At 33.0% G+C, this 15,362-nt stretch overlaps 1 protein-coding gene across 12 annotated transcripts; it reads right to left on the reverse strand.

Annotated features, from left to right (window-relative positions):
• Positions 1–899: 899 nt before the first annotated feature.
• On the reverse strand, positions 900–14,623 carry LOC126837124 (protein quiver-like). Of its 12 annotated transcripts, none has more exons than XM_050570936.1 (5): positions 14,370–14,623; positions 11,397–11,511; positions 5,776–5,826; positions 1,942–2,088; positions 900–1,223 (listed from the first exon to the last, which is right to left on the reverse strand). In XM_050570936.1, the coding sequence occupies exons 2-5, from the start codon at positions 11,413–11,415 to the stop codon at positions 1,012–1,014; spliced, it is 429 nt and encodes a 142-aa protein (XP_050426893.1). In that variant the 5' UTR covers positions 11,416–11,511; positions 14,370–14,623; the 3' UTR covers positions 900–1,011. The 12 variants fall into 12 exon arrangements, with proteins under 12 accessions (XP_050426893.1, XP_050426892.1, XP_050426898.1 ...); XM_050570935.1 differs by having other exon boundaries at positions 1,942–2,096; positions 5,775–5,826; XM_050570941.1 differs by lacking the exon at positions 5,776–5,826.
• Positions 14,624–15,362: the final 739 nt, after the last annotated feature.

Here is a 15,362-nt window from a genome sequence, read left to right on the forward strand (position 1 = left end):
ATACTACAATATCATTCATTGAATTAAATATTAAAGAATTAAAATAAATGTATTCTTAACAAATTGTTCAAAATTGTTCAAAAGACTTATTATAATGAAAATGAGCCAAACTTTTATTTATATATTTTTCAAATTTCCACTGTAATCAATATTATAAATGTGTACTTAGTGTAAGTATTATTTAGTTGAATCGTTTTTAATTTGTATTTGAATTGTTTATTTATTTATTTTTACTGTACTTACTACGAAAACGGTATTACAAATTATATATATTTTGAATTCATTACTAATGTTTTATGTAGATAATAATACGAACCGCGTCATAAATATGTTGATTGTATGAATATTTAAAGTCTAATGTGGAGATAAACGTATGCATGTTATTCGTTAAACTGCATATGAGTACAATTATTTTCATAGATTTTATTATTATAGCTTAATTTTTTTTTTTTTTGTGAGATTATTTTGTAAAATTTTGTATAACAAATCTTAATATGGTATTCTTTGTTCGTTTTTTTTCATCGTCTTCATTTGTTTTACTGCCATAAAAACGTTGACATCGAATGTGCGATCTACCTTAAGACGTATTAATTAAATACATTTTATCACCTAGTACTCACTTAACTAATATAATATATTTTTATTTATTTATTTATTTATTTACCAAGTGTGTACTTATATTATAAATAGATAATATTTGGTCAATACATTTTATTTTTGTATTTCATTCATATTAACATTGTTATTAATATCTAATTGTCAACACTACAAGCGTTGACAAGATTGAACAGCAATAATGTATAAATAAAAAAATATATATATATTATTACCTAAATGTTCATTGATTTGATTTTTGTTTTTTTTTTTTTAAAGAGTTTAGTATGAAAATAATACAACAGTTAGCGAATATCATAATTATATGTCGTGTAATTGTAAACAAGTAATGACAATAATAAAGGATTATTTGATCCTGTAGTATTTATAGTAATAATAATGTACAAGACATGTCGGTCAGTGTACATATACGTAGACCAGATACGATATGGTTAGGAATAGTATTTGTACGGCCCACGATTGATCAATTCTGCCCGCCTTGTTACAGTTGTCTTCCTCGCAGAAACACATATGACCTGTGCCCGTACCCTCCATCATGCAAACGTGATCCACCATGAACAAATTGATTTGCAGCTGAGACGTGCACGTTCTCTTGATACTTTCATACGCTTAAAAATAAAAAAAAAAAATAAAAAGATTACCTAATGACGTTAGAAGTGGTGAAAATAGGTACTAATATTGGTTGTACAACAAAGGAAAAGACTGGTGCAGATTCTTAATACTAAAGCGCTCTCGTCGTAAGTTTGTAAGACCCGTTTCATGTTTCTCGGTACTTGCTTCGGGCTATAGTATTTCCTTTTGTACCTACTGAGAAATAGGAGTAGTATCACGGCTATAATCTATATTGTTCCTGCATCTGTCATTCTACTGGTATTGCAAGGCGTAAGTAGGTAGGTGGGTATGCCGTTTCGAGAAACCTATAAACTCAAAGATCAAAGCTGTAAAGTGTAGCACATGTGTAGAAATATGAGTTAAATGATTATAATACTGTGAATTCGAGTTGTATATTATGAGTAGAAAGTGACAGGAGAGACGGACGGCTGCGTTTGAGTGAAACCCAGAATTCTAGTCAAAAACAACAGCTCTGATTGATAAAACTGTTTTTTCTTCTTCAACTTTTGTAGGTGTACAGAGGTGTCTTTATTAAAGAATTATTTATTATTCAATAAAATATTACACGTTGTTTACAAGTAAAATACAAGAAATTCTGCGTAAGTACGTTTCTTACAAAATGTACAAAAGTTGGCCATAGTCAAACCGTCCGTTTTGACTTTTTACTACCTATTATTATCACTTCCTTATGCCAATTTATTATATGGTACTTACATGTTTTTACAAACCGCACCATTTTCACACAGCACCCGTTACAGCTAACCAACGGCGGTTGATCTTGAGGCATTGCTGTGTAGTTGAACGGGTCTTTGCATCTTGGATCCTTGGCGCTGTCGCATTCGTAACAGTAGATCGACCGCGCTAAAACGCCAATTTCAACGATATTCTTTATTAAAAAAAGGAGTATAAGACAATAGTGTTTTGGGAGAGGTCAGCTTAGGGAAGGCTGTTGTGGACGTTTCGGCGGCATGTCACATTACTGTGTATTTTGCTAAGTCGTCAGTTAGATGATAAATCAATATGCTTACACAATGCCTAATACCATAGCTACCATTTTATCTATTAAGCGCTTAGCGTTAGAAGAGTGCAATATTATCCGTTTACCATTATCCTCTTTGCTTTCAACTCGACCAAACCACTTAGCGCCACTTCCAAGCTGGCTCTTTTATACTCATTCCTTATTCTGTCCAACCTAATCGTTGCACGCATCCATCTCAACGTTATCGTTATAGTGGCCCGGCGAACGGATTATCAATAATCTCGACTTTGGGTTGAACATTAACACAGCATAGTATAATATTAATTGTAAGGTCCTCACGGTATTAGACATTGCTCGTTTACGCGTCTTAACGGCGCATCGCAATGACCTCGTACCAGCGCATGTGTGCTAAGTACGAAATAATTGAAAATGTTTCGTTTGGCTTACACGTTGGAATAAATTGCGAGGTTTATCAAAAGCGTTTGGTGATCAATATTGTCTTTTCGCGCGTAATAATAAGTACTTTCTAAGCTACCGTTTTGGCTCGTAAGCTTTATATTAATTTCAGTAAAAGGGATTCACTTGTGCACGGACGGATGAGCAAACAAACGAGACGTCTAACGAGTTTGTACGCAGCCACGAGTCGGCGGCTTAGACTTACACACAAATTTCAGCAAACTTCCAAGAACCCGGTTCGCTTCGACAAAGTTTCCGCGAAAATACCATCTAGTCATTAAGTGCAAATTAACCGACGCCAGATAAAGGTAAAGTCCTTTCCCTTTGGCACCTCCCAATACAAACACTAAGTCTGCCAAAGCTATAGGTAGGTTCAAAGCCGATCGGATGCGTAAGATTACCTTGGTGTTTTTAATGAGTTTACCCACAGTTTTTATTATTATTATTGAGATTTCGTTAATTAAACATTATACATCGACAATTACAATAGTGAACGTTATTTCGTGTTATTGTAGATAGAATATATAATGTACAGCAAGACGAGACTGTTTATCAATACTACCGAAACTATCTTAAAGAATGTAATATTATTAAAAATACTAATAGCGGCACCTAGGACAAACAACAGAATATAAAACAATGTTATCGAACGACAAACTATGTGCGGTGCGTTGCTGATAGTAAGCTAACAAGAAAGTAACTGTAGAAACAAAGAGTAATGATCATGTTCATCAGCCATTTATGCAAAAATAATAACACCATTTTTTTATTTTGGTGGTTGGCGGGTGGGTGTAAAATATACGTTTCCTCAGAAGTTTGTGTGGAGTCCGGCACCATTGACACTGGGGGACAACTGGTAGCTTTCATGTGTCGTTTCCTAGAACACTCTCCTAGTAGAGAATTCTGTTAGATGAAAGTAACAGTTCCCAATGGAATTTCGGGAATAATGGTGTCGTGTGAGGGATTCGTTGCGACTATCGTGTTGATTCTAGACCGGACAACAACGCAGAACCTATTTAAGCATTGTTTGAGACCACTGGAAAAACTTTACCTTGGTAAGCCGAGCACTCGGTACTTATCGTTTGCACGACACCGGGCAAGAAGATGACGAGCACAACGATAGATCCGAGGTTCTTCATCGGACCGGCTAATACGGCGAGCGGTCGCTCATAATATTATAAAAAATAATAATATTATGATTTAACGTGCAAACGTGACGATTAGGTGCGATAATATTTTTTCGGTGTGTTTTTTCCGGTTTTGTTTTTCGAATACAGAGAGATAGAGAGCTTTGCGCGTCGGTCCTATACAGATATAATAAATATGTAATTTATTTCCTGCTACATGTCTGCAGCAACGACGTGTGGATTATCGGAAGTGCATGTTATATGCGTACTTGATAATCCGTTAAGACTATACAACGGCGGCGGCGGAGGCGGTACGGCAAATAGGCTTATAATAATAATAATTTATATAGTACCTACATCACAATTTATTGACTTACAGTGTGTACCTAAATTGGCCATAACACAGATTTATTACAAAACCAGGCATATCCGACAGAACCGGCTGGCAGCCCAAATGATTATTGACACACTGTATAATAAAACATATTTTATACAGTATAATGTGTTATGCATACACAACACACTTGGTTTAAATACATCAGGCGAACGTGTCAAACGTGTCAAAACGATGGTTTAACATTATTTTACCACAGGACGAGCCATAGGCCATTGATTGGACAGTAATAAATCGTTTATTTATATAGAGAGCCCAGTTCAAAGCTTAATAATTACTAAGGATTAAAATCCGAACAAATACCCAATTTTGGAGCATTTTGATTAAAATAATTTTAGAAAATCTATTTATACTAGGAACAATAAGCACTATATTAAATTGTAGACGAATTAAATTTAAAAAAAAACAGACCTATTTTTTATTGAAAATGTTTATAGTTTCAAAGTAATACAAAACTAGTAATATTATATATGTTGGCTCGGGTCTTTAAAAAACCTGTGATGACTGTGATAGTTTATAATATTTATTAAATTGAATCTCAAACTCTCTAATCCTAATTTTTCAGTAGAGACAAAAAAACGATTTTATAACCTAAATAAATTATGGTAGTGTAATTATTTCTATAATATTTTGTCAATTTCTTAGAAAATGTTTTTAATAAAAAATATATTTTTTTGAATTCGGGGATAGTAAATTTTGTACATGAGAGGTTTTTCCTTGACAATACATCACTAATTATTAAATATTAATGCTTGGTCAGATACTTGCAGTTATTTAAAGTAAATATACAGATAATATATTAAATTCATTGTCTTTATATTTTATTCCACGCCAAATCGTTCATTATTTGAGTTTTGCATCTCGAATTTCTCTTTTTTTATACGTAGGTAGTACCATAAAAACCTTCATTGATTTTATTCTAAAACCATTCATAAGATATGCATTTTTTCTAGACCGATTATGAGCATTTATAATTTGATCATTATTTTTCAACATTTTTAGTTCCATAAAGTAATGTTTTTTTTTAATTAAATAACTGTTTGATTTTAATGAAAAATTACCAATTATTCATAAGAGCTTATTGTTCATAAGAAATTACAAAAAACTACAGACGCAAACAAAATATACAAAGATTATCTAATCGAAATAAAATGTTTTTTTCTTAAAACTTATATTAGTTTTATTAATTTAATTGAACTAAAAAAGACGAAAAAAATGTGTGTTGTTTACTCAGTTGTATACTAACGACTAGACTAGACTAAAAAATAAAATAAAATGGCTAATAGTGCTAGAAAAAAAATGATTACATTTATCGTGAAAACCCTGATTTCAATTTTAAAATCGAAAAAAACCAGTTGCAGTATTTTTTATAAATGTTTAACAAACGTATAGATCATACAAACATTTTAATGTTTTTTTTTATCGTTACACGAATTTTCAGTAGGCTACACACAATTGAAAGAAAATAACTATCCCGTGAACGGTGCAAAAGCCGAATGATGCAAGATTTGGCGTGAAACGCATACATAATAATGTTATAATATTATACGATTGTTTAAACGGTTTTTTTTTTGTTTGTTTTTTTTACTCACGAGGAAAGCACTCCTGCCGGGACAGCGATACGTTAATTACCAATACGACAACTGAAAAAAATAAATAACAAACAAACCGTGAATTCATTAGTGTACATTAACGTTATTGAGGTCTTACACATTACTCGGGTCGTACAATATTATAACAAAGAGGTACAAGCATACAATGCAGCTAATCATTATTAGGCAAAGCAACGACAACGACTAAGGTTTACAAGTGCGGGACGACAGCAAATGTCACACACACACTTACATAAGTTAAGTTTGAAATCGTACAAATCGATTATGCACCATAGGTCTATATTATTCTGCTGGCGTATCCCCAACAACGTTTGCATGCCCGTGACGTATACTCCTGCACCGACAATATTATGATTGTATTATATTATACCGTAATATTATTCCAGTATAATGTTGTGATTCGAGTTTAACTCCGAGTACTAACGCTGTACGTGTAGACGAAGAGAGGGATAATCGAGTTTGAATTTGGTTTTGGAACGTAGCATATATTAGATAATATATTATGTGTAATACGGTTATGGGTAACTTGACATATTTCGTCTTTGAGTATGTGACGTACAAGTAAAGGACTTGTACCTACGGTGAATTTCGCCTATAAGACAATAAACGACCGAGATAATAATTGGATGATTAATTATATATAATATAAAGAAATGTTATTTCCTTAATCTTTCCTGTGAAAACATTAATACTTGCTTCGATTATAAAAAAAATTGTTATTTATAAAACCGTATTCGAATTGGAAAAATAATAGTAACGGGAGTTGAATATAATGTGTAAATAACGAGTAGTAGAGAGTTCTGAAAATTATTATAAACCTCATCTTACCAATGGGGTAAGATATACAACTCAACAGAGCAAAGTAACATAATTATTATCTTATCGAGGGCTCAAAATAAAATAGTACTTAGTACTAAGATAATAATAATTTTTACATTTTTGAAGATAGTGATTTTTCATTTTACATCGTTGACCGTAGTTGACCCTGGTTTTCAAGAGTGGCGACTATTGGTATTGGGTACAACGTCTTTAAGCTTTGATTAGTTTTTATTCTTAAACTATAATTTTATCTAAAGAGATATTTAAGTTAAATTTCTTCTTTTTAGCGATATATAGAATTATTATATCTTTCTTACCTGACTGGTTTAAAACAGAATTATTGTGACTTTAAAAGATTTTTAGTAAAATAATTAAGTATATAGTTGGAAAAATAAACGGAAATCGCTATTTTATTAGTTGAAATTAAGCTCACAATTGAGCTTAGTTGCTTTGATATGGAAGAAAAATGTTTATGTCAAATTTTACTATCGAATATGTTTTTAGTTTAACATATCATATTGTCTATATGACTATATTAGTGGTGTAATTAATTTAAAATTGTTGGGGGTGTTAAGCTCTATAGTCTATACTATAGTAACATTAACAACTTATTAACAGGCTATAAATAACATCTGGAGGGGGTTTCAAACAGTAGCGTATTTATGGGGGAGGGGGGTATGGGGGATATATCCCTTCCCTTGAACTTTTTTTTTGTTGGTTTTTTTGTAGTTAAGTTTTCCGTATTTCTCAATATAATATTACTTTTAAGTATATCTGTTTTCTAACTATTCTAAAAAGACCAAAGGGAAGGGATCTATCCCCCTCTATATAAATACGCTGCTGGTTTCAAATTACTTGTTGTGGGCTCTCATCCTCCTAGATGAGTCACAAGTCAATATATTAATGTAAGCAGCCCAGTAGCGGTTCTCGGTGGATCATCATCGTCGACTATCTCATAAATAAAATACTATATTATAATATATTTAGGTTTCGGAAACGTGCCGGTAATCAGTATTTAGGTACAATATGCGGTTTAATGCGGTACAGAAATTACCCAAAATTAGGCACGTACCGGCACCAATATGTTATACTTAAACGGCGAAGCGGCTTGTGCGTTAATAACATTACAATTATTCAGGTCACCCTAAGAAACTAATTGATTACGGATTTTTCGAATATTGGCAAAAAAAAAAAAAAAAATGACCCGCGTCGTAGTATTGTTATATGCGAGAAAAAACTTAATATACCAACCAACCTGTAATCTAAGTGCTTGTGTAAAATACATTTTTTTTTCACAATCAATTTTCTACGCGTTTACACTATGCTCTATTCGGAGTAGTTTTCCTATCCCACGCATAATATAAAATATACTACAAAGCGGAGTAATATATAATAAATATTATACTATTAGGTATTGTACTTTATATAAAAAAAAAAATCATTTATTATACACACACACACAGTTTGATTGTTGTTATATTATAATAAGTGTTATTATAAGAGTACCTATGGCGTTACAAGAGCGCATCTAATAATAACAAAAATATGTATATATATATATATATATATAAATAGTTTATACACAGTAAGATTATATTAGTTAAAGTTCATTAGTAATTTACATATTGAACGTGAGCTAGGTAATTTTATTTTTCTTTGCTTATTTTTTTTATAGCCTCAGTCCTCGTTTTCGCTTCGAGTTAACCCAGGGACGGTTGCATCAATATTTACTATAATATAATATGTGACTTGAACATTTGGAAGGGCGAATAGGAGCAATTTGTGGAAACTCGATTTACTCCAATGAATCGCTTTTTTTATTACATTTTTTTCCCCCGGGTCTATCCGGTTCGAAGGACCACCCGAGGTGGTGACAGCTGGATGTAGCAGCCGTCACGCTCGTCAATACCTGTGCAATTTCGTAATGCATCACGGGGTCTTGGAAATATTATATAGGTTTTGCGAAAACCGGGCTTATTGAGTTATTCCGAAAAAAGTGTATTGCTTTTGACGTTTAATCTATTTGGAAAAAATTGAAAAAGTTTGAATAGTCGAGGTAACAATAGCAGCATCAGCCGCTCTTGAATATAACGTTTTCATAAAATATATAATAATGTAGTTTTCTTATATATACATGTATTTTTTTTATTTTAAAAGAAGGAAATTATGAAAGTTTACTATATTGTTAAATGAAATTATTTCAATGATTGTTTATAGTACAAAATGTCATGGCAGTTCAGGAAAAAAAATCTGAAAATAGGTCGAACATATTGTATTTATTTTTGGTTAATACCAATAGATTTTTAGTGACATTAACTTTGTTAATTATTTTTTTTATGGAAAAGACCACTGTAGTTTGTCGCCTCATGTGTTAACTTATATATATATATTATTTACTATAAAATATTAGGTATGTGTTAAAAAAAATTTTACCTTTCATCGGTATTACATTATTTTAGCGATTATAAAACAAATACAATAGATAAAAACGGAATAAATATAATAATAATAAAAATAATTATGTGTTGTGACTTAAGCTGTCGATCACAAAACATCATTTAGATTTCAGGAGTCGTGTTAACACTTAACAGAGAATTTATAGATATGCATCACTATAAGTATGATGTACCGTTTCTCTTGCTGGGCGGAAGGCAACCGTCTGCAAAAAGAAATGGCCACCTGTCTGGTGCGGAAATCTACGGGAAACCACAGCACCATAAATCTCCTTCCCCGGGATACAGATATTGTTAAGACGTAAAAATAAGAGTTTTAAACCTACCATAAGGTTGTAGAAAGAAGGCATGATATAGGTGCACCGTCTTACCGAATGTATAATCGAGTGGTTTGTACATCAAATTATTAGGAATCTTAAATATTGTTTTAGTAACTTCTAGAAACTTTGGTGGTTAAGGTAAATGACCAACTTTGTTAGAAGTTATAGGCCTATTATCTTACAAATACATCATTACAGTTTATAATGACGTTTAGATAATAAATCATTTTAGCACTACGTTGACACTTGTTGATACTTTGATGATTGATCAATACTAATTTACCTCTTACCGTGAAATGTTTAAAAACATTCATTAATATGAAAACAACGACAACAAGTAATCCTAGGAAAACTCTTTAGGCCATGTATGGTACAACGCTACAATGTCCAATCACTTTTTTATACGTCCCAAAGGATAAACAATGTTACGTATTATGTAGGGTGAGAGACGCAATTAGAGGGGTTTGCAATGACATAGCTGCCCAAAAGTCGTTTATTAAAAAAGAAATAACCACTCTATGAAATAGAAAAAAGTTTATATGCTCCAATAATGATTATATCCAGAACGTGTTAACTATAATAGCAAACCTATGACAAGATTGGATCATAAAAAATTAACATTAAGGCTCTACAGGCCTTCCAAAAAATATGTTACCCCGGTTAGGTATCTAGCTGTTGTTGCAATAGTTCTGCGATCGCCACGTCACCGAGATTAGCCTCAGTTGTATAGTCTTAACGCCCGCGGTCTCGCGAGTTTTTTTTTACAAATTAAAAAACAAACAGAATATGTATAATAATATTATAACTATGTGCAACCGTGTACTTGTCGGGGGACGCTTTGGTGTCGGACGATAACAGCTAGTAGAAAAAACGTCCATTAATTTGCGGCAAGGGCGGTGGTTTTCGAACGGAAAACGTTTTTTTCTAATAAAAAACAAACAAAATTGGCATTTCGCTGCCGAACGCGCACATGTCACTGCGCTAAATGTTTATTCGCCTTAGACCAAAACGATAGTAGCACATAACATTATGAGGCGTTTAAAAATAAATTCGCCGTGGAAGTGGTTGCCGAGTGGACTTCGGCCAACATCGAAAATATCATGCATGTCGTTCTCCATAGCACCGATACGATATTAAATATATCATATCAAAATACTTACCGCAAACTGGATTTGCTTATTTATTTATTATTTTTATGATTCCTACATTATGCCAGATCGGAAAACGCAACAGCTGTGATGGCGTGGGGCAATAAACATTTCGGGACTGATTGCAGTGGTTAATTGATGACTATCTTTTTGACAGCTTTTGTTAGTTAGAAACAATCGCTGTTAAAAATATGTCACAGCAATTATTAGAATCGAAGCTAAGGAAAGTAGGTATCTAATCTTATTTCATATAAACTAATCGAAGCTAACAAAAACAATTCAGTAGGGTTATATAAGGTAATTTGGTTGAGGTTTTATTATTATTATTAGGGTGGATACGATTATAAGGTTGATCGTCCAACTATTGAATTTTAATGCCGTTATTACCCATACAAATACCGTGAATGAAAATATTTGTCAGGTAACTGTTGAATTTTGATAGACTTTCTACTCATATTCTATTATTTGATTTATCTATTATTCGCATCCTAGAAATTGAATACGGCCAAAGTGTATTTTTTTCTTTTTTTTTAAGTTTTCTTTAATAATAAAAAATGGGTTGACTACACATTTTACATCTAATGAATATTCCCTAAAAATTCGGAATAAATTTGACTATTTTCAAAAAAACTTACAGCGTGCTACTTACATGCTATATAAAGAAATCGGTTCAGCGGTTAAGAAACTATCATGAGTCAACATACAAAAATAAAAACACTATTTTAATAACAATACCTTCTAAGCTTCGCATCGAAGCTAAAATTATAATACTGTACGACCGGGGTTGATCATTTTATGACTTTTGTGTTTGTTTAAGACCGGTTATAGTTAATATTTATTATACTTGTTTTACTGTTTACCTGAAAAAGTCCACCGCATTTTCCTCGCTGAAGCTTACATTCACCGCTTGGCTGGTCGTTGGGGCCGGAAGTTGGAAATGCTCTGGCGTAGGGGTGCGTTTACCCTCGGGGTCGACTGTAACAAAAACGGCCACATAATATCCTACTTATGTGCACACTTGACGCTTATTAATTTTGTTACTGCAACAAGAGCCGTTGTCGTCGTTGATGCGACATTTTTTTTTTTGCACACTCTTTGCCAAAAATAAAAAATATCCCACTCAGTTACCAGTGTATCACTATAAACTTACCTCGCGCCTTTTAACCCTCAACGGTCGACGATGTGTTGGTAAGATTGTCTGAAGGGGAGGGGGGAAGAAAAAACGTTCCATCTCGAGTTAAAATATATCCGACTATTTTTTTTTTTTTTTATGTATGTGTTAAAAAAAAATTATGGCCTCGCAAAAAATGTTTAGCATATTGCTGAATTAAATCAGTGGATATAGCTGACGTTTTGAGAGAAAAACTTTTTTAATTTTATAACTTTAGGATTATAGTTTGGGCCGTTCCAAATATTATTTTTTGTCAAATCCGTTTTACTTCCACAAAGAGAAGCTACGGTTCACTGGAAAAAGTGTTTATGCATCTCGAGATAGAAGTAAGACCACATTATATTGTATTTTTTATAGAAAAACGTTTCATTTTGTCCATGTGTGTGTGTTTCGTCCGTGCAATTCCCATGTCCGTCCATAGTAACTATGTGGATTCGAATTTTTCCTTAAAACTTTACGAGCATGTTTACTCAGACATAGAAGTCTGATTTACAAGACTATTTACAAAATTCATGTGATTGGCGAAGCTTCATATTTTGTGTTAAGTCTTTGGTTCTATAGCATAAAATTTTAGAAGTTATAACTATTTTTGCTTTTATCGGTTAGGTTAGCTAGGTTGGGTCTTTATCGTTTGACCCAGATAAGAGATTTTTTTGTTTTGTTACCATGGAAACCGATATATTTTGGTTTTACCGTAATTTAATTTCTAGTAGGATTCGTTTTGGGCGAATAATTGGGTAACGCTTTTTTTAACATGTCCATATTTTCAAAACAGTCACGACTCACGACTCTGTGTATTTATCAACAGTATTCTTGTGGGCTTACGTTGAGAAACTCAGTTTTAGTAGTAAGTAGTACTCTACTTGAGTACGAGGACTCAACTTTAGACAATTGTCTGTAGATATATGTACATAATATTTTTACGTATAATGCTATATATATATATATATATATATATATAAGCCCGTAGGATTTGGCGCAAATCTTTCCAAACCCCGAATTTGAAGAAAACATAAGGTTTAAAGGCTTGGCATTGGCGACCGAGTATAAAAAGTCTCGCTAAAGTAATACACATTTTTTATTTACCGCTGACAATCTTAGGCTTTCTAAAAACTTTTTTGAACGATGACGTTTTTTTTTTGGTACTTTGTTTCTTTATGTCGCTAACTTACGAATTTAATAGCATCGAACTTTTGTTAACCTATTACAATAAAAATAAGACCGAACTGTTGAAAAAAAAAATTACTTTTAGACATCTGGCATCAACGAAAATTTAAGAAAGTTCAAAGAGAGTTCAGACCTATACGAATGGAAAATCTTCGGTAAATATGAACAACGTGTTCACTGTTCATGCAACAACTTACAATGATAATCAAAGGCATTTGTCTTTTAGGAAATCTATTTAAATATTGTCACATGTGTTTGATGAAAGTGATTTATTCTTAAATGTTGGATTAATTTAAGTTAACTGTATACCGTTTGCGTTTAAAACAAATACCTTCGCTACGCCACGTCAAACAAGGAACATACCAAACTAAAGAAAATTAAAAGATAATTTATTGTAATAGGAAAAAATAGAAGGTAGTTAAATCTGTGGGATGTGACGTTATTAGTTTTAATGAGCTATTGCGGTGTCAATTGAATTTATACTACGCCGATATGACTAGATTTGTGTTGGAAATGGAACAACGTGTAAAAGCGATTACCGGACGATTTGCGGAAGCTAAGGAACAAGAACGATTGGAAAGGCAAGTATAAAATGTATATTATTATATTCCCATTTACATTCGGTAGCGTTGTATATTTCTCAAAGGACAAAATATACTACACTGGGAGGAGGAGGCCGGGTTGTTACCGAATGCAGTGTTTGAACCGTCTTAGAGAAATAGACTTTCTGAATAGTTTTAGTAAGTCCATTGCAAAGGGTCCGTCCGATTCAATCTACAACTAATGCGTATGACGAAATGGCTTCGCCGTATTTTGAAATTGTTTTCAGCGCTTCTAAACCGTCGTTGACACTGTATGACGTGGTACGAGGGGAAAAATGTAATCCCTACAATTTAATGACATTGGAAATAGATTATACCCGTTTTCGCTGTATTCAATGTTAATGACAACAGCTAAGCTAACATCAATGAATATTTCTGCGGAAACCGTGTCGGGACGCATTAATTGATAGTTTTAATCTCTCAGTCGACCAGAGGATAGGAGAGTATTAGTTGGAATAATTGTGCGATGAAACATTTTACCACATTGCAAATAGTGACAAAATTTTAACGATGAAAGGCCTTATGGAAATAGTTCTAAATGAGTTTAGTAGTCTAAGGCATAAATGTAATCGTCAGAAAAAACTTTTGTCGATTCTGATGTCAAGAGCTAGAAAATATAATATTTTTCCAATGCGCCAGAATCATTCGTATTGGTTATAATATTTCGAATATCGATAAAGAGTTAATATTTAAATATTAATAAGAAATTGAAAAAGTAAGCTATTTTTTTAATCTAAAAGTCCTAGCGTTTTGATTTGGGATTTTAGGAATCCCAAAAACTCCGTCCAACTCGGTAAGAGGGCAATGGCGACCAAAGCTTTGCATATACCTAATATAAGCCTATATTATTATTACCATCTAATATAAGCCTATACAGCACCTACATCACTTACACAATGTGATAAACAAATGCAAACTGGAAGTTCCGTTGCGGTAGTCGGCGAACAATCTTGAAGCGTGAACCTCACGCGTACTTGGCCATGACAATGTTCGGTTTTGGATTTATCGATTTGATCTTAGTCGGTCGGCGGTTAGTGCAAACGTTTGTGAAAATACGGTTTTGTGGGTGTGTAAAAAACTATAACTCACCGGTAACGTGTCAGTGTATGGAAACGGTATAACGGGCCCGAGGGAGAGCGGGCAAGGATTAGAGCACTAGGATGCGTTTTGCCTGCACACAATGCCACGGATAATTCCGTTTTATTAGGTCGCCAAGAGAGGGAACCGTTTAATTTATATTCATTGTGATGACATACACAACCGAGATGGTAACCAAATGATTCGGCCACGCGATTGATGTGCGTATTCCGGTGCAGTTCGGATAATCAGTGTACAAATAACAAACGGTCTGGGGTTTTCACTGCTATAAAATATGTGTACTCAGAAACCTAAGAGCTGTTTTCAAAATACACATCCCTCCAAACCTATGGCCATCTATACACGACAGATATATTAGACCATCTATACCTAATAACATAATTTTGTTTTTCAACTAATCCTGTACCTATATGTACGTATAATATTATTCTTTGATAATCTAATTCACTAACAAAATAGCTCTTTCCGTAGATACTTACGTAATTTATCGTACGTCATTCTTAGTATCATTAAAATATAATAATGCACATGTAGCTCGAAAATTGCTAATTATTATTACATATTCTGTTTCTTATTGAACTAAAATCTAAATACTATTACTATGAGTATTATAGACGTGCGATGGGTTGCCTACTAGCTGTCAGCTTAGGCGCGTTACATATGTACAGGTTTTTAACTTGACGTTATGAACAAAATATATAGAATAAACTGGTCATGACCGGGCTTGTAATAAAACACGTCCAATGGTCTAAATTTTTTGCATACACCGTGTAAACCGAGATCTTGAA

Source organism: Adelges cooleyi, unplaced genomic scaffold (assembly GCF_023614345.1).
Source record: "Adelges cooleyi isolate 19-005CV unplaced genomic scaffold, UGA_ACOO_1.1 ACOO_flye_CR_arks_rails_tigmint_CR_PRNA_247, whole genome shotgun sequence".
NCBI classification, from domain to species: domain Eukaryota; kingdom Metazoa; phylum Arthropoda; class Insecta; order Hemiptera; family Adelgidae; genus Adelges; species Adelges cooleyi.

What these genes read in the sequence shown, in the direction of transcription:
- LOC126837124 (XM_050570930.1), bottom strand. Translation starts at nt 5,955, where the DNA reads ATGATTAGCTGCATTGTATGCTTGTACCTCTTTGTTATAATATTGTAC. An exon ending in CGGCAGGAGTGCTTTCCTCG is followed by an intron (nt 2,097 to 5,774) that starts TGAGTAAAAAAA and finishes CGTTGAAATTGG; the next exon opens with CGTTTTAGCGCGGTCGATCT. An exon ending in GGTGCGGTTTGTAAAAACAT is followed by an intron (nt 1,224 to 1,941) that starts GTAAGTACCATA and finishes TTTATTTTTAAG; the next exon opens with CGTATGAAAGTATCAAGAGA.